At 39.8% G+C, this 25,381-nt stretch overlaps 1 protein-coding gene across 3 annotated transcripts in view; it reads right to left on the bottom strand.

Annotated features, from left to right (window-relative positions):
- LOC128765806 (radixin) overlaps positions 1-25,065 on the bottom strand; it is a 33,460-nt gene extending 8,395 nt beyond the window's left edge. Inside the window, exons 1-3 of one of the 3 annotated variants that reach the window (XM_053876936.1) lie at positions 24,865-25,065; positions 19,841-19,941; positions 442-525 (exon numbers count right to left, since the gene is read on the bottom strand). In XM_053876936.1, coding sequence (XP_053732911.1) covers positions 442-525; positions 19,841-19,852 — 96 coding nt within the window. In that variant the 5' untranslated portion in view covers positions 19,853-19,941; positions 24,865-25,065. Of the gene's footprint in view, positions 1-271; positions 367-441; positions 526-19,840; positions 19,942-24,665; positions 24,842-24,864 lie in introns of those variants that run through there. The other 2 variants (XM_053876937.1, XM_053876938.1) reach the window with 2 other exon arrangements.
- Positions 25,066-25,381: the final 316 nt, after the last annotated feature.

Raw genomic sequence — 25,381 nt, 5'->3', positions numbered from 1 at the left:
CACACACACAGTGCTATATCAAAAAGCTGAAAAAAGAATTCCTTCCCTTTCATTTTTGTCTTCCTCCGCCTGCATTATTGAAAGCCTTAAGACCTTTACAGCTGGACATGAAACAATGCTGAAAGCTGCCCTTTTTACTTGCCCGACACACACATTCACACAACACTGCGCACCGTTCTGCCGCCCAGACAACGGACCTTTGTCTTCCTGCGACAGAGACGGCATGAGCCCAGAAAAATCACACAAACAGGTAGTCATCCTAGAATATCACCTTTCAATCTTAATGGACAAAACAAACTCCTGATTCTTTGAGCAGGTCATGAGGAAAGACCAGGGAGCAGATCAAACTGGGATTTCCTCTGCTGGCTGTAGTGAATGAAGCTGCTGGTTTACATTACACAAAGGAGGGATTGTAAGGTGTCTGACTGTTGTGCCTCTTACCTGGTCATAGAGCTGCTTGCCTGTTGTGTTTGGGTGGATGGCAAACTCCAGCTCAGCGTCCATGGTGGTGACGCGGACATTGATCTGCAAATACAAATTAGCGATTAATCACGAGGGGTCCTCTGCATGGAAGCTAGGCTTGAGCGATATGGTCGAAAAATAAATCTCAGATATTTTGATCCAAATAATGGATTGATGATTTTTTACATTTCTTTTCATACTCTTACTCAATACTCTATACTCAAACTAATCTAAACTGCTTAGCAACTTAAGTTATTTAAGCTGTTTGATACCTACTTACTCACAGCATTTACACATGTGCGCGAGCGATGCTTATATACATCCAAATAACCAGTAAGGTTTAGAATATCGCCAACAAAAAAACTAGCAACTGTATTTGCTGTTTGGTTCTGATGCGGAAAACAGAACGTGCTGTACAGAGAGCACTAAATGGCAGGTTGAACTCACTACAGACAGAAGCAGCACGCACAGCTCATATTTGCACCATTATTATTTGTAGTATTTTAATTTTTTTTAAAAAGAAGGGGACTCAGTTTATTTAACTCTAGTTAGTACTAGCCATGCTGTCTACGATGGAAATGGGGGAGGGGCGTCTACAATACTGAAGCTCCGCAAGGACACAAGAAGTAAAAAATAAAAAACATTAAATCTTCCGCCAAAAAAAAAAAAAAATCAATAAGCTCATGTTTTTGCAGTGGTTTTACTTGTTGAAGCCATGTATAACTCTGCAGAAGTTGCAAACAAGAAGTGACTCTTTTGTCATTACAAAAGGCCCTACAGTTACTCGAATGAGACCATCTACACCCCAGTGTATGTGCGTGTGTTCACCTATCAGCCTTCTATAAATAGTATTTGCAAAGGCAAAGAACACACACACGCACACACAGAGTGACTACAGGCAGTCCTTATATGGTACTAGGAAGCTAGACAGCCGACTACTTCCACTATGGCTATTGGATCACTAAATTATGTTATATTTATATAAATGCTGCTCTGAGAAAAAAAAAAGCAGTGAGCAGTCTAAAATCAATTAGTACTTGATGACAAAATTAAGGGGACAACATTTTTCAAAGCGTTTATTTAATTATTGCGTCCAAAAAAACCTACCTGAGAAATAGTTCATTTATTTTATCATTCCAGGTGATTCAACTGTTGACAGTTCTTTCAGATTATTAGTTGTTTCTGGATAAAAAAAACCTTTGATGTGATATCCTATTCTGGATATCCACAGAAGCTAAAAGCAATACAACACACAGATACATGTCTCTCACATGGTCTCTCCTTATTTGATTTACCTCCCATCGCACAAGGAGTTCATCTCTATCCCAGAAACTTTTACCTCAGTAACATTTTAATATAGTTGACTTTGTTGCAGTCACATTGAGTTTAAGGTGAAACTTATAGCTACACATTTTTTACATATTGAATAAACCAAGTTTATTTCAGATTGAGTCAAATATGGGAGGGACAGATAATTTCCTGTGTGGTCAGTCAGTGTTCAAATTGTCAGCCTACACGTGCACATTACACTTCGGTTAGTCACATTTGATTGTATTAGAAAAACAGCATGCACGTTTAATTTTGCTGGTCAGAATGTATTCGTGAGGAGGAGACTGAGCAAAATTTCTCGTCCAGTAATAAAAGTTGGTGAACCCTGGTATAGACAAATTATTTTTTTATTAAAAATGACGTTAATCCTGGTATTGCATAGGAGTAGCAGAGAGTCATCGACATCTGTCACACAAAAAACATACCAAGCTTCCCTTAGTGAAATTGCAAAATACATAAGAATATCTAAGAATTTTTAGGCTGGTCTGTAGAAAGATGCAGACAAAAATATAATACTTACACTAGATAGAAACCAAACAATCTTTGGAAGGTTAATTGACATTTCATGTAGTCAAGCTGTTAATGCTACTTTGCCTACTGGACAAAAATGCCAAACTTAACCCGTTTTCCTTTCTACTCTGTCTCAGATTTGTTTGACTGAAATAGGTGTCCTACATAACCCACACTCAGATGAGGGGGTGGACAAAAGTAATGAGTGGCAAGTGTGTGTCACGTGAAGAGAGCCAACCAAGGAATACAAAGCTGACGCTTTGAAGCCGAATGAAATGCCAATAAAAATTCATACAAACTTTATATGATAAATTTTATATTTAATATGGACAGTATATATTAAAACATATATTAAATATATTAAAATATATTTAATTAATTTGCACATAGCTGTATAAACATGTTTTGTACAAACCTGTGGTATCAGAATTTTAATTATTATTAAAAGGACTAATATTTGTCTGACTTTTCTGTACTTTGTTCATGTCCACTTCCATGATATGCTATGTGTTATCCTTTTGTTTCAATGTTTCCACTTGGTCTCAATACATTTGATCATGTGGGCTTTCATCTTTGAAAATCTTACATCTTTGTGGTGGTGCGATAGTTTATTCGTGGTGGAAACCCTCACTTTTTGATCCGTTAGTTCTAGTAAAGGAGGCCCATGGCTATTCTGAAAATATTGGCAAACAATGAAGACACCATTTCCCCTACAATTTAGGCCACAATTCACAAAAAGATGCAGTGAACAGGGTTTTTTTTTAAGCTACACATACCTATTTTACATTTTTTTTTCATTATTTATTATTTTACTACATAGATGTTGCATGTAGATGTGTATGGTGTGTGTAATCATCAGTGTTCACCATTATTTTGTGGCCAACACACAAAGAAAAAGACACTTTTTTGTCAATAAACAAGAAATTGAATCATTTGAGGTGCGAATAGTCTCAACTCTCCAAATCTCAACTAGTTTCTGACAGGCTTCTACCAATGTTGCTTAGCAACACAATAATCATCAAGGATAGCGAAAGCCACAAGCAAAATCAGGAAGGTAGTGTTTTGTTTCCCTTATCTGCAAACATCCTCTTCCCACTCAATCGCTGAATCTAGTTCTACAAAGGGCGGCAAAAGCCAGAACCTGACCAGAGGATAACAATGAGTGAAGATGGAAATCTCAGGTGCCATTAATGGCACAGTTGGAAACATGCTCCAGGGCAAATCGGTGTGGAAGCCAGACACAAAGAGTGATCCAGAACAGACAAAAGCATCCAGCCATCCTGACCGAAATAAACTCACTCCAACTCATGTGTGCTAATTACTAGTATAACATTCACTGGGAATGTAATGTAGACTAGATAGCAATGCTGGGATGGCAATGCAAAGCACTTATGCTGAGTCAGATAGCTTTCTCCCTTTTATCTGGTAATACAGTATGGTTACTGGTAAGACCATTTTGATTCCATCCCACCCACAGAAATCTGCTGGTTATTTGGGCCATACTGAAATGACATATTATAAAACCTTTAAAATGTGGGCTTTCGGCTTTTTTTGTCATCACACTGTGAGGAGGTGTTTCAGAGAAATAGGGTGCTCCACACAGAAGAGGGTTAAGATCCTTGAAGCAGACAGATCAACTAACCTAAAAAAAACTTCCTGGCTAATATAGTAAGTAAAGCAATGAAGCAAAAAAAATGAGCGCACCAAAAAACATCCCACATTCAAATGGAATGGCAAAAGAACAAAACACATTCAGAGCAGTAAATACATTCCATGGAGGTTCCACCAACCACCAACTTCCCACAGACATGACGAATCCGACCCCACACAAACACATGCAAACATTAGCAGCAAGGAACACAGGCATGAGAGTCTGACAAAAGACATGAATCCAATGATCAGTAGCAGTCATACGGACATTGTGCTCATAGCTTCAGGCACAACATGTACAACAGTGGTCCTAACACAAAAGAGCAGCTATACAAAGGCAGATGGAAGACTGTAAAGCTGTAATCAACAGTGAACTCGCAAGCATGGGAAGAATACCATGTGGTCAACTGTGTGTGTGTGTGTGTGTGTATATATGGAACGACTTTGGGGCTTTTATAGTAAAAATCGTTGAAACCTTGGTTGTGGTTTAACAGTTATCTTACAGTGACAGAAACTTTAGGCAAGAACACGGCTTCAGAACCATGTTCATCCATTTCTGAGTTATTTTGTTCTAAAAAGGTCAACACAAAAGATTACCCCTACGTGACCCATACAGATCATGACTTCAAGCATTTTCGTCACAGGTTCATGTGACCCGGAGAGAATCATGGGATTGATGGTGCATCTCTTGTTGTAAAAAAAAAACGGCTTACAGACTTCACAGAACTTTTAACTGCTGCTAAATATTGTGAGAGATGAAGAAGAGTGTTTTTAGATATAAGAGGAGGAGGAACATGTTTGCTACAGCTCTGTCAATAAAAGCGCAGCTGCAGCAGAGTCTCTCACCCAGCCGACTGATGCTGGTGCGGAGTGTGTGACAGACACAGTGTTCGTGGATAAGTACTCATGCACGACTAAGGACCTTTTTCGAACACTGGTCCTGGATCTGAACTTTGATGTCAGAACCTCTGAAGCTCAGTAGAGCTGCTGTTGCTGAAGTGAGTACTATGATTTCAACACGTACTGCTGTAAAACAACAATGAACTCCTCTTGGATGAATTAAACTGAAAACTGAGGACAAACGTAGAACAAATTTGTTCCTGTTCACTGGAAAGAGACTGCTACACAAGCTTAACTTAAAGGAACAGGTGAATGAGAAGTTACAAGAGCGGTTATTGGATGGTTTGAACTTTAGCAGCTTAGTAGACAATGTAAAAACCACTAACCATCATGTTTATATGAACTCAACAGTTACAGAAACCCCCTGACAAGAGAGATAGATCAGTCGTTCACTACTGTGAACACCAGTTGGAAATGCAGTTTTCTATAACTAATACAAATACTAATACAAATACTACTAATACCATAACTATTGTGCATACAACCAATTGTTTAGTTACACACAAATATTTAGAGGAATAAATACCACACATTTAGATGCTATTTATCTATTTATTGTAGCACACTTCGGTCGGAGGGTGATGTACATCATAACATCACAAAAAATTAGAAAAACCTACAAATAGTAGGTCAGAGGAACATATTAATCCCGCAACAAAAGCATGGATGCACAGTTATGATTGCCTTGGGAAATGCCCCATCCCCTTCAGCAAACCTCTTGTTGTCGCTCATCATCAGTAATTCAATGAAATTGTGTCATGAGTGAAAAACAATGGAAAAATGGTTCTTAGAAGTGGGGTGGCTGTACCTTAAACTTAAACATGAATAATGGCAACCAAAATGTAAATAAAATAAAATAAAATGTGTGTTGCACAGTGCTGTTCGTACAATCTGTTATAATTTAAACCTTATTCACCTCAAACACTCGACAACAGTGGTCGAGAATTTTGAACAATAGACATGGTTGAAAACTCTGGACCTACACGGTGACCACCTCAAGATAGGTTCCAGCATGAAAAACACATGGTTTGTGCTGATAAGAGAATATACAACGGCCAGTGAATTCATGAGTCACATTTATTCATCAAATTTAATTGTAAAAATTAATCAGCACACTATCAAACAGTTATTTTGGTGACTCAGCATGGCATCGTGAGTGAGAAACCTAGAACACCTATTATTTAGTCATTTAAACCTGCAGTGTGAGGCAGCAGTGGCAGGCTCCTCCCTCTGCAGTGCAGCTTCAGCTGCTAAATTAAGTAATAATGCAATGGCGTGTGTGTTTGATAATTAGAGCAGCATGAAATGTTCTGGAGTTTTCGGCTTTGTCTAATACAGATGACTACATAACAAATAGCAGCCTGTCTTTGAGCTAATTGTAGTATTATTGGTTTAAGTCAAGGTGTCACACTACCAATGTTGACAGAATGACGACAAGTCATTTGCATGCATTTATGTCACACAAATATTTACTGCCAGCATAAAATATGAGAACCAAATATTCACACGACAACCAGTGAATTTGCACACAGTCATTCATTCTGCATATCTGTATTAATATTTCACTGTGCCTTTCATTCAAATAGGTTTTCCATAAAACCCAGAAGTTCCACTGGGATGTCTGCCTCAGAACAGAGTGGTTGATAAAATGAACATCAACCTATTGATGTCATTTGAATCAATATGTTCCATGTTCATTTTAACAGAAACCTTGGATGTTCATGAAATACTTTTATTGAATAAAAAATTATAATTGCAAGCTGAATGTTGGCCTCTTTCTTGGAATTTGTGTAGCGTGTCAAAAACAGCACATACTTTTTAAAAAAAAAATTTTTTATTGAAGGTGGTATATAGATGATTGATTTAATGTCACACGCCGAGTTTCATATCAGTAAGTAATAACAATGACATTTGCCCAGAGTTAAGTAATCATCACATGTACTCCAATGTGTTTTCAGCTGTTATTTATGTAGACATAGATCTTCAGTTAACCACTGCTTAGCCCTGTTCAAAGCCAGCAGATCCCTGCAGTAAACAGGCTTTTCGCTAGGATTTTGAAACAGTGTATCCAAAGGCCCGCCCCCAGCCTATAACCCCGCCCCCATTCCCCTCCCAACACACCATGTCAACGACTGACTTAACAACTTGCTTTGTAAAAAACAAGATGTAAACATCAATTTGTACAAAAATAACTTCTTATAAAAACAAACATCTGACTCAAATAATAGAAATGAACTCAGTAGCTGTTGCCACAATAACACTTTTAGATGCAGAGCTCTCCTGGGGAGCTGTTTTTCTGGACTGACCCTGATTAATAAAAAAAAAAAAAAACAACAACATATTTTTATAATGATTCCTTCCCTTAGTACAAGCTAAACTTCTACTTCAATTTTGTTCATCTTCTTTTATAAGCATACAACAAGATAAGCATACAGTTATATCAGCTGTGTATCTATTTTCTGAACTTTCATTCATTCAAACAAAATATATATGAATGCTTGCCTCTTGATTAAATAGAACCATGTAGATTTTGATCACAGTTGAACTATTTAGCTTGTAGCAATCGCAGTGTGCAGTGCAACGAACTGCACCACTCCCCAGCACAGCTCGCTACACTGCACTGGGGACTGAGAGAAGCGGGTGTAGCGAGCTTCGTGCCAAATGAAATGCCCAAACACTCCTCTGATTAAAAATCAATGAGTTACTTTTGTAAACAATTGTTTAAAGTTTAGTGGAACTTTGCGGCTTCCTCCTGTCATCAGCGACATCCCATCAATCACAACGCGCTTCCATGACGTGAGAGTGGCGACTCGCGAGATGTGGATAACTGCGAGATTACGCCGGTAAACAAATATGTCTGCCAAGCTACAGCTGCAAAAGGGTCGATAAACGGCCAACTTTCGATCACGAAATTAAGAAGCGGAAACACCCTTTTCATGGAAAGCGGTGTGATGACACAACGAGTAGGGAATTATACAGGCACTAATAATGGAACATCTACATTTTATTATTGCTTGGCTCTAGCAACTGTATTTTATTAGGGTATTCTGACACGTCCCCATGAAATTGCTTCTCTACTGCAAAGCAGCAATAGTCAGACAATGATGTCTTATGGACTGCAGCGACAGCTGCCTTTAAAAATAAATTAGGATGAAACAACTACACCCCTTATCCTCGAAACCAATTCTCTCTTCTACAAGCAGATCATGCACCTCTGGAATACTTTTCAATCTCTGTGAAATTTAAGATAAGCTGTTGACTACACTACTGGTAATGTATTGGAAGCAATGTTATGTAATGAAAGTCATTTGTGCAAAGGCCAAATGTAATGACAAGTTTTGCTATGATGTTGAAACAACTTGTCATTACCAACATGTAGACAAACAGTAGTCAGTGTTGAGCCCTATGTCCATGTGAAGGGTGTGAAAGAGACTCAGACAGCCATAATCAAAAGCCGTTTGGGTTAAGCTGGTTAACAACAGCTTTGAGGTGGCCAGAGCAATGCTGCCATCTTAACCTCACTCATTAACTTGTCCTCTTAGATGCTTCTTCCTCTCCCTTTAGTGCTTCTGTCAGCGTGATTTCATTCTCACTGCATCATTGTGGAGCACCTTTCAACTTCACTGTTCCTTTCTTTACTTCATAGTCACTTGTGCGTTTGTCTTCACTGTACATTTAAAAAACACCACCTTAGGCCCCACATACACTAAACAGTGTAACAGTAGCCCATGCAAGATTCTCAGTCTGCAGTCCAGCTCATCTATCAAGTAAACATGGCTTTCTAATGCTCTCTCTGATATACTAAATACATCTACTCTAAATTCCATCTAAGCTGGTCTATGTTGCCAAGACGGGGCCCTGGCATTAACCCCGCCTGACCTGTCAAGGTAAACAATTACACAAACCTAAGAATAAGAGCAAAATAACTCAAAAGGCAAAGTAAAGTGAGTGCAAAAGTAAACACATTCTATTCACATTAAATCGCTCATCAGCTAGCCAGGAACACTTTCCATCAAAGGGTCAACACTGTGACGATTGCTCAGGCAAGTCATACTGGTCAAAGAGCAGCAAATGACTGTTGCCTTAGTACATTGTATCTTTCTTCTTTGACTATTACTATGAAGTCAGGGGATTAACTGCCACCAAATAGATGAACAACACGTGTTCATGTGTTTAGCAATTAATAAACACGAAACTCCATGACAAACCAACTTCATAGTGAGATGAAGTGATTTAGGGAGAGCACTTTGCTTACGTTACTGATTTCTCGGTGGGAATAACATCAAAATTTTCGTTCTGAACAAGTATTACAATTTGTAGAATGTTCACTGCAAAACTCGTAGTCACACACTGAAGAGAGCCACTAAATACTGCTACGCTTGATTTCCTATCCCTGTCAAAATCTGTACCTCCTCTTAACTTTTGAAGTAAAAATAATAAAAATAATTTGAGTCCCAACACTTGAAAGTGGAGTCAGGAAGCGGCTCCTTTTGTCTGAGGACGCAACAGCATTTGCAGCAAACTCCAAGCGGGGATCTGCAGTAGACTGATACTGATAATCGTCTCTACATGGTGCAAGGAAGACGTGCTTAAGTATAGTATTAACTCTGATATTAATGGCATATTATTACTAGTTCTTGTCATACTCAAGGTCTAAGGTTTCAAAAAGTTCAAGGTGCATGTGAGGCCTAGGCGTGGCCAGGCAGTGACACTCATCTCTTTAAATGCCGGACCAACCATAATACCATGGATAAAACTTATATTCCTGACCTTATTCATCTGTTTGCACAACCTTGCAATGCACCGCACCACTCCCTGTGCTCAGAGGTGCACGTCAAGATTGCCCTCTCTTTCCATTACTATTTGCCATTGCGGTTGAGCCTTTATCTATCGCCCTGAAATCTGACACTAAATTTAGAGGTATACAGAGGTGGGGCTTGAAACACAGAGTGCCATTATATGCTGATGATCTCCTTTTATACGTCTGTGACCCCCTTTCGAACATCCTCACCCTCATATTCGGACCATTTTAAATAATTGGGGGAAATCTCTGGCTATAAACGTAACATTCAGAAAAGTACATTATTCCATTGGTCTACCTAAACTTCTTAGATATTACTTCGATGGGTTACAATCTCACAATCAACGCCTATTTGTGATGACCACCTTTTTAAATCAGCTCTAATTGACTCTCAGTTTATCAGTTTCATAGTCAAAGGCTTATGTAATCTCAAAGAACTTTATACAAACAACATATTCTCCAGCTTTGACCAACTCCAATCCGCCTTTAACCTTAATACCTCTGACTGGTTTAGATACTTGCAATTACGAGATTTTGCCAAGACACACAGCAGCTCATTTCCTGAAATCCCAGCACCAAGTGGCGCTGACCTGATATTGAAAGCCAGACTTTTATTAAAACACCACATTTCCTTCTTCTGCAGCTTAATATCTCACCCAAATGGACTTCAGTTGACTGAAATTAAGAGAAAATGGGAAATGGAACTCCAGATTGACCTCTCTGATGATTTTTGTGAAAAAGCTAGGAGCAATAAACTCATTGTCTGTGCAAATCTTAATCTTATTCAATTCAAAGTTCTCCATAGACTCCACTATAGCGAAGAAAAATTATCAACTATATACCCTGATGCAGTCTCTGAAAACTCTGACCGATGAACTGTGATGTTCTTTAACACCATGTAACCTGACACATATGTTCTGGTCTTGTCCAAAATTACAGAATTACTGGCAGCTCTTCTTTGATACATACAGTATAGCTATATTTGGAACATCACTTAGAAATGATGTATTAACAAAAAGACATAAGAATATTATCGCTTTACCTCATTAATTGCTCGCAGAAGAATTCTCTTCTTATGGAAGTCTGAGCTGCCACCTAGCCATAAATCCTGGCTACAGTATATGATATCACGTCATTTCTAAAAATAGAAAAAGTTCAATTTACCATGGGAGAATTGGTTGACAATGTTTTTTTCAAATTTGACAAATTTGACAAAATGATTTCAATTCACATTGGAAAACTCTTATCACTCTTTTTAATCTTAATCCAGGATGATTTCTCTACACTGGCCAGTGTTCCTGCCTGCTCGCCTGCTGTCCCGTCCCCTGTATGCTTGACTGTGCTGTAATGTTTAATATGAACCTGTTCGATACAAAAAAAAAAAAAAAAAATTTAAGAATTTAACTCCCAGGTACCTTTGCTTTGCTTCAGAAGTACATATACTTTAGTAAGACATAGCTGTAGCTGCACCTCTATTTTACAGTCATTAAAGTTTTGAGTAAAGACTCAACATGAGTCTTTGCCTCATCACCGAAAATATACTTTATCTTTCAGGAAACAAGTATAATCAACTGCATTTATAGTTAAACAAATACAAGTGTAGTAGATTTGTCACCCGGCCCTAATTTCTGTCATTATGTACCAATGATCATGAGTTTCTATGAATATGTGCTTTTAAAATTGTTCTCTCTATTAATGTTTACAGAGATTTTGGCTTTATCGCTTATTGCTGTAAATCACTGGAGAATTATTCAAGTGCTGAGTCCTTTAATGTGATGTAATTACGATGTTGCACTGAATCTTTCAAATGGTCTTCAATAAAGCAATGACTTAATTTAAGAGGCGGTTGTTCGCAGGGGTGAGCGAGCACTGAACTTCACACCCTCCCTCTAATTAGATTTAGTGACTTGGATAATTCCCATTATATAAATGAAAACGGTCCACTGAAATATTTAAAGCCCTGCTGCTGATCAAACCAGACTTCCACCCCCTCCCACTTTACAAACCCTCAGCGCTCCTGAGACATAATCGCTGGAGGGGCAACATGTGCAAAACGTGGTGATAAATCAATAATGCACCAAGTCTCAAGACTCTCAACGCATCTCACACCCAGGACTAACACACGTGTACACTCACAGGTATCACTAGTGGTCAGATGACATTGTCTTGGTTCAAGCAGGATCAGACGTATCAACATAAATGACAGCTCACATTAAAATCGAACACTTGTTAAGCTCGCTCAAGGATGCTGACACACAATTACACCAGAACACCACTTGAAACACAGTCACCACATCTCATAGGAAATCAATGTCATTCAAGGATTCCACAGTTGTCCACAGTTATTGTGGGTCAGCAGGGTTTTTTCTCCTTGCGTGTTGTTTTGAAAGACTCCTTTCTTTCCCTCTCAATCAACCATTATAAATAGCAAGTCAAACATGTCTTAAATGAAACTCTCAACTTGACTGACAGACCTGACAAGATATATCCGTGATGTGTGAAAGAATGATGATCTTCTGGACTTCATCATCATCATCATCACTGACATGTTTCCTTCTGCGCTATTGAATTTGAATGAATTGTTGAAGCTTGTTTATAGTTAAATTGGAGCAAGTGGATTGAAGGTTGAATTATCACTACACTTCATCCCATAACCATGAGTGGTTATGCCAAATATTAGAATATTACACTATATTTTGGTTCATTCACTTTATTTTTGTAAGGTTCTAAGATGTTATATTTCACACTATGAAAAAGTTTTTACACTCGTACCAGTGGCAATTAGGATGATTTTGCGGTACTATGAAATAATTTCATCGATCTTACACAAAACGTTCTGTTGTATGACATAAAGCACAATATGATGCTGTTCACCCGGCCATCTTTAGTTGGTCGAGAAAGAGCTTAGCTGCAAGCTAAGATGCCTTGATATGTGTGTACATGAAGACGGAGAAACCATTAAAACAAAACTTCTGGGTGAGTTATTCTCCTGGACACCACTCTAAGGGCAAAATACATGATTTCACATTTTTGAGGAGAGCATTGTTATTTCAGCCTTCAATGACAATAAACGTTTGCTTTTGTATTTATTTTGGAAGAATGCAGGTCGCAAAGCGATCAAGGATCGAGCTCTCATTCCACTCAAACTTCTATTGTTAATCCGTTGTCACCAGAAACCTTTTTTTTTTGTGGTGAATGCACGGCAGATCCAGTGAAAGGTCTGACATGTTTAATGGCGTAGCTTAAGGTCAAAGCCCACAGACTAGTGTAACCAGAGTTCCTCCCGAGGGCAGCATAGGTGTCATTTTTCTAGACTGCAAAAGAACAAAGAACATGTCTGTCACTGGCCTACCAAATATTCTCTGCTTCCCTTTTTATTTCCTCCCCTGTGGTGCAGATAATCTGCCTCGCCTTTCCGAGTCAATCATGATTATACTGAGTAGGTTCTTAGTGAGGTAGGTGTTGCTGTTGGAGGCGTTTAAATGCAACCACAGTGAGTTTTTTTGGAAAGTGCAAGCTTCCTTGTTATGGAAATGGTGTAGTGCAGAACTCAATTCATACATGAGGATGACAAGAACCATGAAAATGTAACTACCTCTTCATAGCAAGCAGACAAGCAGGGCTGCACAATCACGGCCAAAATGATAATTACTGTTATTTTTCATTTATGTGCTATAACTACTTACTAATTTCATTATGCTAGGGAAACTGCTTTTATAGCATTACTTTCAAAATCTTTCAATTGAATATAATTCCTAAATAAAACAAGCAAAAACAATGGATGGTGAGATGGATTCACAACAAATTACAAAGCAAACGACTAGTGCACATGTGCAAGTGAGACGGAGAAATGACCACAGTGGACCAGAACAGGAACATATCACAATATACACACATCAGAACTATAGTGATATTGCAACATCTCTCATGCCATGAACATTTGAAGTGCATGTACATTGGTCAGGGGGAAGTGGATTCTAGTGCTCCTCTTAAACATAGTGAGTAAACAACAACAAGATGGGATAGTGAAAACAATTATTTTAACTCAAGTTTGTCAGCTAAACTTTATCCATATACTTGTGCACATTTTCAGTGTATACTACAGTGTGGTACACAGTAGTTAAGTTGGCTGCTTGAATACATCTAAACTCTTTCTCCAAGTATCACATATTAGTTAAGGAACATGCTCGACAGAGAGGCCAATTTGAAAGTTGAATATTAAAATGTTATCTTTGAACTTTCAAGAACTAATAATCTATTGTTTATCAATAACATACAGCGTTGGATCCTTGTAGTCGCTGTTACAGATGCAGCTACAGTTCCTTTGAGGTTATGGACAGTGGGTTAATGGTTGTGCCACATTCATAGTTCTCCCCCCCGTGAGAAGGTGTTGCATTTTATGTGCCGTCTATCTTGCTGTTGTTCTTAAACTGCTGGTGCATTTAAAAAAAGAAAATAAAAAAAATCTGGTTTAATCGCACTGAAGCAGAGTTAACTTGTGATTAATTGCAAATTAAACTGTAAAAGAAAAAAAAAGAAGTAAAAAACTCAGAAATGAACATGCACAGATGAAAAATTAAGGGTTGTTTATTGAAACAATGCAAGTAAAAACATATTTTGCAAAGGTGCCTCTAAGATTGGCAGCCAGTTCGGCAGATACTGTTGTTTCTGAGCTTTTTGTGTTTTCTTGTTGAGTCTGCTGTTGTGTTTTTGTCTCGTTTTTGTGTGGATATGCTGGTCCCAACATGGACTATGATACCCTTCCGTCTGAAAACCGTGCTCATTGCTATCGTGCCATTGTCCGCAGCCCCACTCCGGATCACAGTTAGCACTACTGTACATTCTAACCCCATGCCGGTGCCTAGCTGGTGTTCCCCTGGTACTGAGCAGGGAGGACCAGACAGGGTGTCTGTCATACTGGAGCTGGGCGCGGAGTGACAACAGTACACTGACGCGGACCATTGTGAGGTCTCTCTCCAGCAACGTCAGCAATGTCAGCCAGATGATGGGTGAGCTAGCAGCGCAAGTCCAGTATCAGTGGAGGATGTTAGCACGGGACCATGGCTAGACGGGTTCCAGCTCATACCATGGCCTCTCTCTCTCACAATGGCGGTGCTGGGCAGCACATCTTTGGAGACGGACTTGACCACCTTTGCTGCATGAGAGAGTGATTCCTTCCATGCTCATTATCAGGTGGCACTGTGGTGGTTTCTGACTGGACTCACTCTTTATTGTTGGGCATTCTTTTATATTATTATTTATTATGCATTTCTTTTCAAAAAATATTCAGCATGTTCTATTATTTGTTGTTATTTTCCTTTGTTTCTATAGTGATGATTATGGTGTTCCTTTGTCTGCTGTATGTCATTAATGGTCAGTGTTTGTCTTTATTATTTGTATGCCGCCGTAACAACCCAAATTTCCCCATTGTGGGAAGAATAAAGGCTGTCTAATCTAATATCAGAATTAAACCATTTGTGGAAATAGCTGTCCTCTGTCACAGGAACGAAACAAAAAAGTTTGCACCAGACACTGTGTGCCCAAAACATTGACACAGAATTTGTTTTGGGAACTATCTACAGTGTCACATGGCTACTACTTCTTCCACAGCCTAGCTCTGTGGCTGCAAACCTGTGGAAGTGAGGGGTCCTGTGGTTTTTGCACACATCATAGATCATTTTGTTTATCTTTAGCATGTAGTTAGTACCATTCCGATTTAAAGGGAGTTGTTTTTAAATCCACTTGAGTGTTGAAATTCAAACTCGTATAAGACCAACAAAAGGCCCATTTGAAAGAGACTACTTATACCACATATGCAACACAGAATTGTCTTCAAGCACCTTATGTCATCACCACAAATGTGCATCATACTTATGGTTCCCGTCTTGAATTCAGTGTTCGCCAACTTTTTTTTCTGTATTGATGTAATTGTATTGTCAGAATGATATTTTGTGATAACTGCAGTGTTTTGATGGCATTCACATGCTAAAAGCTCTTGGTTTCTATATAAACCCTGGCCAGCCTCCATGCACAGTAGGAATGGCTGATAAATGAAATGTGTCATGGGTGTACCAGTGCCCAGTCAAGTTCATATTTCTCTACTAGGCTGCGCATCGGAGGAGTGGCTACGTGCCACATACTTTCGACCACCCTCATTTGTGTGAGTGCTGACACACCGGTATAGACCTGTTATGGACAGTGCCATGTCGTATTTGACAGGTACGAGTGCAGCAAAATACGCCGGCGCAAGTACAGACGCTGGTATCAGTATAGAGACATTCCTTGGAATGTTAATACACTGTTCTCACATTGGACAAAGAGAAATTGTCCTGTTGGGGCCACGCCGATACTTGACTTGTAACGCTAGTGGCGAGCCATGGAACTGCATTCTGTGGGTTGCAATTAGGGATGCGCATAGATTTTTGCTGCCAATCATCGATACGGATGATGGATTGAATGAATTTGTTATCAAAATGATGAGACTTTCTGTGTCCATGATGTAAAAAATTTATGAAATACTTTTAATTCAGACACATTTTTATAAATCTCTTCAAGGGGGCCAAAAATACAAAAACCTTGCTGAATAGAGCAATTATTCTGTCAAAAAATTAAATTCAGGTGGCGAACGCTGCACCTGACACCAAAATGGGGACGGATCTTGTAGTTTCCGCGTAAATGACACCTGAGAACGGCTGGTCATCTGGCTCGGTGAAATTAATAATTATTTCTTATCATTCCGAATGTCACGCTCAAACCGCCGGTCTAAGCGTCAGCTGTGCTAATAGCCTGCTGAGGAACCAGCAGCCTCACTTTCATGAGCCCGGAAAACTCTCTGTGGTCCGTCAAGTGCTTTAAATGGCGTGTTTAATTTGAAGGCCCTTCCCTGGACAGCATTTTCCCGTGCATGTGCTGCAGGATGCAAACTTTACATGGCGGATTGAAAGAACCTCCAGACCAGACATGAATAGGGAGGAACGGACACGTCACAACCAGCAGGGCTTCATCAGAGCGCCGGCTGTTACACGTGATCAGTTGTTGTGATCGGCAGAAACAGGTAGTGAACGGCATAGCGGTCACGCTGAAATGGACCGATCGTGATCAGTGACCGATCGATCGGAGCATCCCTGGTTGCAAATGGCCCACGAGCCTGGAGTTCGCGATGCCAGTGCTTGTGGTTTGGAGGCAGACTTGTCAAACCACTATTCAGTCGTGTATTTTAAAGGAATGGAGGAAGAAGGGAAAAACAAAATTGCGGTTGCAAAGCTAACTGCGATTACAAGCTCTAAATGATTTTTTTTTCAGCCGATTGGCCAGCCCTACTGCAGAGACAGGATAAGGAACAGGTTATCAGCAGCAATGAGTATAAAACTGTAGTTCTTGAGATACAATAGAGCCTCAAGATACTCCAGATATGGAATTCTTCTGTGACAGAGGACCATCAAGTTCTGATTAGGAACTTAATGGAAATGAAATTGTACATTTGATACAGAAAAAGCAGAAACTACTAGTGGTTGTGAGACTATGAAATATTATAGGATGACTTGATGCTAATTTTTTTTTATTTGTGAAGTCACTTAAAAAAGGAACTGACTGATCTATCATCATAAGCATATGGTGTACAATGGGGGATGTTGATTTTAAATCACTAATACATTAGTTAAATCTGTTAAGTGCCGGCCAATCGATCCATTCCTTCTCCCACTTTGACTAGACACAACTCCACCTTGATGTATCCCATTTGTTTCCATTACAACTCTTGCCAGGAAGGGACTGGCTCTAATTCCACATTAATGAAATTGATGGAACAAGGATTGGTCCAATCTATTTGAATGCAGATCCTCTCTGTTAGCAACCAGCCTGAACAGCACAAGGATTTCAACCTCCTTTTTGAACACTACCAGATGTAACTGCAGATTTTGCTGAATTTACATGAATGTTACCATCAGCGGTCCAGCAGTTAAATGATCCAAATGAAAACAAAGCTAACTCTCAAGGCAATCAAATGTCTTCCAACAATGAAATGGCCTGATCAGAGCTGAGGCAATAGTTGTGGATAACACATAGAAAAGGCTTTCACCACAGTCTTCATTGTGCTTTCAGTCTTCAGGATCAGTAGCATCTTAATTGGGCAACCTGTACGGCCAGTATTGAATTCATGGATGAATCCCCTGCTATGGATCATTGTGAAAAAAATACATTATTGAGGTAATCTGCCTATGAACAATGGTTGATTAAAGTTAATAAAGAGAACTTCTATTGGAAAAAAATGCAGGAGTATTCGTCTAAATATGAACAATGTTGAATTGGTCATATTTAGAATCATAGTTCCATGTTCTCGCTATGCTGCTTTGTTTTTGTGTTGCCGTTTGCACGGAGCAGAGGTGAAGCCATATTCCAGTCAACACATGGAAACCAGTGGAGGAAAAGGCTGACAAAACAGCCTGGATAGGAAATTTGAAAATATCCTATTTTATTAATTACAGTGTAGAATATCGATACTTGGTGCCATCAATAAATGCATCACACATAGGAAATTTTGTCCTGCCACAGGTAAGAAAAATCTTGAGCTCAATCAGACAGCTGGTTGCTGGAGTGTCACAGTGCTCCTATAACTCACACAAGACACATGAAGAAGAAGCCATGTTGCAGTGAAACCAACTGAAACGCTTTATAAGATTTGTAAATCCACATTTTTCACTGTAGTCAACTGAAAAATTATTTATAAAGATTCATTCACGACTGGCCGGTCCTCCATTGAAAGTCCAAGGGGGACATTTCCAGTCTCATTGGAGACTATGATGAAGCCCTGATTGTCTTTTTCTTTTCTTCTATTGAAGGTTTAGGCCAATGTCAAGATTTTTGTTATTTGTACATGGTCATTTTTTTTATTTTTTTCAATGAAAGTTTTTAAAAAAAAAGTTAGCTGCTCCATGACTGGTGTAGGTCATGTATGAATGAGTGTGTGCGTGTGCGTGTGTGTGTGTGCACATTGTATACATGCGAGTCCTTTCAAATTTCAGTTCAGTTGTTGAGCCTTAGGTTACACTGAAATAATATGAAAGAATAAAAAAGCTGATGTTGACATAGATGGATGATGAAATAAAAGTGAAGTCAACTTGACCTACTTGATATAAGACAGGGCTAATTAGTCTGTAGCCTGATATATAATTTATACACAAACAGGAATAATGAGCACAATGGATGAATTTCAAGATGCAGTAAAAGCAAGACCTCATTTATACAACGCCCAGCAAAGCACAATGGACTCTATCAGCTAATAGACTGGCAGACTGTTGTCAATATGGGACATGCTAATGTCGTTGCTTCTGTAAACTGCAAGAAAAATAATAGTCTTTTCATGCAGTGGGAAGACATGGGCTATTATCCAACACTGATGCTAAACTGACACTTAAGGTTAATAATCGAGCCACTCACACACTTCATACTCCTGCAGCTTACGAGGGAAATAGCAATGTGTTTCCAGGACAACCAAGAAACACAATCTCATCAGGTGGTAACTCCTTCACCAGGGAGTCACCCACAATTCATCCTGACTCGATGCCGGGAGCCCCCTAAATCAGCTTCACTGGCCGCGAAAAAATACCACTCCTCACTATTTAGGAAGAGCCCCGAAAACCTACAGTACAATGGAAACAACCTACAGCAGCTAATATCAGTCACCTTGTTCTCTTTGTCACAATCCAAGTCTCAGGAGCAACACTGAGGGTAGGAATGTACACTGACAGATATCCCAAAAAGGTTTGATTCACCTGGTCAAACCCATGCCTCATTACTGTTACTACTGCACCATTGAGTTAACATTGGAAAGTATGCAAATGGTAAAAATTGGAATCGACCCAATGAATGATTTGAATGTGTAAACTGAATATGGGAAACAGGGTAATGCATGAAAAAGCCAAGCTAAGCAGGAGGGAGGGAATGAATGGAAGAGATCAGACCTGCAGGAAACCTAGCAGAAGTAGGCAGTATCGTCACAGATCTAGCCAAACGTCACCTTAAATTAAAAGTTTCTGAGAAATGTAGTGAGTACTAATTTCCTTTTCAATTACAGACGAAAAGTGTCATCTGATTAAAAAAATAACACTAATGGTTATGATTTATCATCACAACACACATAGTTGATGAAAATAGAATGAAAAAATGATGAGTAGCTGTGTTAGAACTCACTGGTTTGGGCATCTTTCTCCTATCTCCACCGGGGCCCTGCTGCTGAGGAAACAGAAAGAAGTCGTCCTCCGTCTTTCTGCCTCGCTCCAGGGCACCACCGCCTGATGAAACAAACAAAGACACAGTAGCATTTAAATCTGACTGGGAACAAGAAAAGGAAATAAAACAGGAAATAAGAATTCAGTATTTCAATTTACATCAGTGAATTCAAATGTGGAAAACATCTCCGTCTGCATTTACCCTCCACATAGAAAAATCTTAAAGAATATCGTATTTTATACGTATTTTTATACCGTATTTTTTAATAATGTCGTATTTTGATTTTGCAAAGCACTGGAACAACTGTTAAATGCAGGAGTAAACATCATAATAGTGGATTCGACAGAAGTTCTAAACAAACACTGGTGGCATTTAACTACAAATTAACATACACTTTTGCATCCCAAAGTAATAGTATGTATTTCTCCTTTCCCTCCACCCCAAGTGTCAGGGGTATTATTTCACTGCTATATGTCTTTGGTAGACTTGTGGAGGGACCATGGAGCATGGATTTATTAAGGACATCCTGGAAAAAAAGACCTCTAGGCAGGGAACAAAGTGGACAAAAGACAAGTTTGGGCTTTGGATACTGTCAGTATGACTTGAAAGGGAGCAGATAGTATGACTCTGGGACTGGCCAGAGCTCTGAATTGACTGTCAAAGACTTGGCCTGCAGTAATGACCCACATCAAAGTGATTTTACTAAGCTTGATGTGCAAACGAGAATTAGGGATTAGTTTTCATAATGCTCTCTGATGTGACGAGAAAATGGCAAAAGAATAATGAATCCAGAACTCCCTCATTCCTTACGTAATGTAGGACACGACATGAAAGTAGTACCTCAGTTATCTAAGCCATCAGTAATGAATGCAGCCAAGGCTTCTTGAAAATACTAAGTGAAATGTCCACTGTGAATGCATCCATATTGGCAGCATAAAAGAAGATCATGCCAATTTAAAGTTGTGAAGTTGCTGCAAATGCATGGATAAAATTTGTTCTCCTTGTTCCGCTGCTGTCTTTCTAGCTCAGGCCAGTTAACGGCTGGAGGAAGAAAAGGCAGTGTGACAAGAATTCAAATCTTTGCCCTGACCCATTTACCTGCAGAGGGGAGATAAGTGGAGAATACTAAAATAACTGAGGGACATATTAGCTCCTATCCCAACCTACGTAAAGCTGCACATGGTTTCACTGCTCAGGCTATGTACTGTAACGGTGCACACCTCAGTGAATGTGTGTTGGTCTTAAAAAAGAGGGAGAGTCAGCCAAGTCAGACTGTTGGCTTGTTATCTGGCAAAAGCAAAGTCATATTGATTTCAGGGGGGGTGAAACTATGGTTTTCAAGGTGTATCCCTACCTCGCTTCTGAAAACTATACTACAATGACAAATAGAAGACGATAAAAATATATCTTCACCATAGAATAGAATGAAGTGAGTCTGATAAAATGAATAGAGGTGTAACAATGACAGTGAAAGCCTTTCAAGTGAAATTACTCTTGTACTTAATTATATCTTTTTTGGTGGAGTGATTTATTGAACTAAAATTTAAAAGTGCTTTAATTAATTCACACTGGTATATAAGAGGAGCAAAAACTACACAAACAAAGAGGTAAAATAGTGCTGAGGCATCAAACTAGTACTGACAGTCTCATTGGCAGTTAATGCGGGGAAAAAAACAAAACAACCAAAAAAACAGTCATTCGGCAAAACTCCTAAATGTCCAGATTTTATGCACCTGCTTTTCGAGCTCCATGACAGTGATCCACAAAGAATACCTGTACATATGCAGTGGTTTAATGACCTAAGCTTCTTCCTGCTCTGGCTACATTCTTTCAAAATGTTTAAATTGTTGCTTTATAACAATGGCAACAGATGTTGGTGTTATTTGAAATATTAACACAACCCACCTTTCGTTCACTGCCACGAAGATACAAATGTCTTAGAGCCAACATGCTCTCTTGTTCTCACTCACCACCTCATACATCCACAATTCAACCTCAAAATTAACCTCAATAAGACCAGTACAAAAGTGAAATATACAGAGAAATATAGAGAAGTGGAAATGGTAATGAAACTGCTCGGGTCAATCCGGTCACACAAAAGACACAATATCACAGTCCCTCCAGAATGTTGCGATCCCAACTATTAATGCAATTTCAAGCAATCCCAAGGAGTTCTCCAATTTTGTCCTATCATTGCGATTATGTGTGCCCTCATATTCACTACTTTTTTGACATGAGTCATGTGAAACGCTCCGAATAGATTGTTATACGTCCAAATTTGATCTTTGACAGAATGATAGAGGCAGGGATGTAACGGTTACCGTTATAAATGGTATGCCACTATGAAATTTGTGAAAGTTAGTAATACTGCCTCTTTAAAAAAACCACCAGCAAACCATCTCCAACTATCTCACTTTACCAAAAATGATTCACAGTGACTTCTTATTGCAATAGCATTGATTACATTGTGTTCATCATTCATGCAAATATCAGAGAGTGTCTGCTGCTGGGTGTTCATTGAGGCGACACCGCGTTCTCCAGGCTCGCCGTGCTGCTACTGAGCTAGTGTCGACCAGGCTGGCATCTCTGAAATATACATCTGTAATACTTTACGCCTTTGAGAGGAATCTCCAAGTTCTGACATGACCAGAAGATAGTCTCAAGGTCAGCCAGGACGGTTGTCAATGAACCTCCCGGACCAGAGTGAACACTGAGCTGACTAGGAACAGTTGGTTGGATTCACATATGGAGCCTTTTCCACCCACCAAATGAGGTGGATGGTGAGTTGGTGCTTCTGCTGCTCCTCAGCTGAAAAAAAGATCTGCCACTAAATCAGGCATTTTTGGCTGCAATAAAAAAAAGTCAGCAAAATCCTGGAAGGACTGAAAATGTAACCGAAACATGGACATTCTATCCCAGAGGAAAGAATCTGCTTCTCAGCAGGAATGATGACGCGATTGATAACCTTCTAGAATTGGAATGAGAAATGCAGATCCCAATCCCTAACATTTCACAAACGTGTAGGGCCTTTACGGCAAGCGAAGACACCAAACCAGGGCCTACCATCACTCTATTAATGTAGACCAGGGGGTAAGCAGACTGTTCTAGAAAGGGCCACAGTGGACGCATGTTTCAGTTCAGTTCCAAGATTAGTTTTAACAAAAAACCTACAATCATGTGAGAAATTACAAAGAGACAGATTTGGATGAATTTGTCAGGAAATATGTGGCATGGGACAAGGAAAATGATTCCATTTTGGGAGTGATCCTGATCAGCGTCTGGATCCACTTTTTTTTGAAGAATATCTTGTAATTGAGAGACAGTGTTTGGGCTGGACTGAAGCTGCTTGGAGGAGGTGTGCACACAGCTTCTCCAGTGAAGTCAATATTTTGACCTCACCTAACAAAACAATCAAATGTTGTCCGATTGGTCTCAATCAAAATAATAAAAAAAATGTCAAATCTAATTTTGAAAAAAAAAAAGGTCTTTAGAAATTGCATAAAAAGGGCATTTGGTTTGCATCCCTAGAGTAGCACAAGACCAATCAAGACTTTCACTTTCTCCATTAGATGAGTATCATTGATCTTCAGTCAGCAGAAATCGTCATCTGTGTTTAACAAGTCTTTCCAATGATTTACAATAATTTGAGGCATCAGTACAGCGTCAATTCAAGTGAAAGAAATAAACACAAGATTGCCGAGTGATGAGTAGCAGTCCCAAGTCCAAACACATGTCTATCAAGTTCTACCTGAGAGACTGGAGCAAGAAAAGGGAAGAAATCCCTGGTAAAATGGTTACCCTGGTAACCAAAGCTGCAGCCCATTTTCTATAAATGAATAAACGAAGCTGGCTGCAGACACTTTGTTGATCCACAGAAATCACATAGCTAATCACAGTACTCTTACAAATTACAAATATTTAAAATCATTTTCTTAATAGTTCAATGATCCTTTGCTCACACAGTCGCACAATGCAAGTGCCAATGGCAATAACTTATTTTGATCTGTGGCGGTGGGGTCACTGAAGAGGTCTGAGAAAAACAGCAGGGAAACTCAACACCGGGCTGGGCAGGTATCTGATGTCACGATGCACTGGAGCTCTCTCTTAAATGACTTGTAACTTGGTCCACTCTAGGGGCGTGGCCAAGCGCAACAGGCAGATTTGAGCGGCAAGCATATCAGCCAATTAGTAAACTTCCCACGCGACTCTTTTAACCAATCGGCAGCAGCCATTTTGACAGCCGCGGGCGGGATCAGATGGGCAGCTAGCGTCTTGTGTGTGGGCGCCCACTCTGTACAGCTGTTGAGGTGAAAACACGTTGTCTTCTCGGGACACAATGCTACACAACTGTCAACAATCAGGCGCCTTCCAGAAGATTTGGAACGAGTGATCTTATCTGCCTTCAACGTATAGAACCAATACACTGTCCGTTGTTTTCTAAAAGAGATTGACGCACACAAAAATGAGGAATTAACTTTCAAGTAGGTGTTAAACTAAATGGCAGCAGTGGGCTACTAGCCAAAAGGCTGCGCGATGATCGACGGTTGCCAGCAGCAACTGGAGTTGCAGGGTCCCAGTCCAAACACCACAGACCCAAAACCATAGCATGTGTACACACACGGACCCAGTACGGCTCGTGTATGTTCCTCAAAAGTGTGGTGGTTGTTTTAAGCGCAGTCGCCTCTTGAATCATCATCCTGCCGCCTCCAACGTAAGCACCGTCACAGTTGCATAACATGAGACTGACACACAGCACCTCAGCGCCAGGTGACACCGGTCCACTCACCCGCCCGACAGTCCTGAATTGAGGGCGAAGACGCCGGAGATGAAGCAGAGTAGGACGGCCGAAGTGGAGCTCCCAGCCGCTGGAGCTCGCCGCTTGTTTTCTAATATGTCTACGCAGCACAAGAAGTTGTCCTCACCGCGGCAGATAAACCCTCAGTGTTTGAACGGCTTAAAGAAGAGATGAAGGCGGTCAAACTCACCTCGAACTGCGGTGAAGGATGCCGCCCCTGGCCGTCACTCGCCCGGCTAAAAGCAGACTTAATATATCCACCGTGGGTTTATAAATAGAGCGCTTCGCCCTGCAGCCGCCTGTGCTGTTCACCTAACGGAGTGCGATCCCCTCCTGCAGCCCGAGAAGAGGTACACACAAGTCAATATGGCTGACGAAGTTACCGTGCTGAGGCGTGGTGAGTCCTGCAGCCCTCCTCACCCCTCCTCACCCTGTACTCACCCATCACTTCCAGCTGCATGCACACCGAAGAGGTCCTGCACTTGGAATTATTATTATTATTATTATTATTATTATTATTATTATTATTATTATTATTATTATTATTATTATTATTATTATTATTATTACTGGTAATAATATTTCATTTGTGTGAAAAGTTGGGAAAAGTAAATAGACCATTAAGCACACATTCAATACGCTTTTCAGAAGCTCTGCATTCGAGGAACACGTTCCACTATTCATTCATGCATTCACATTCAGTCTTT

This window comes from Synchiropus splendidus, chromosome 10 (assembly GCF_027744825.2).
Source record: "Synchiropus splendidus isolate RoL2022-P1 chromosome 10, RoL_Sspl_1.0, whole genome shotgun sequence".
Lineage (NCBI taxonomy): Eukaryota > Metazoa > Chordata > Actinopteri > Syngnathiformes > Callionymidae > Synchiropus > Synchiropus splendidus.
Note: the sequence above shows the minus strand (reverse complement) of the source record. Positions and strands in the feature narration are given on the sequence as shown.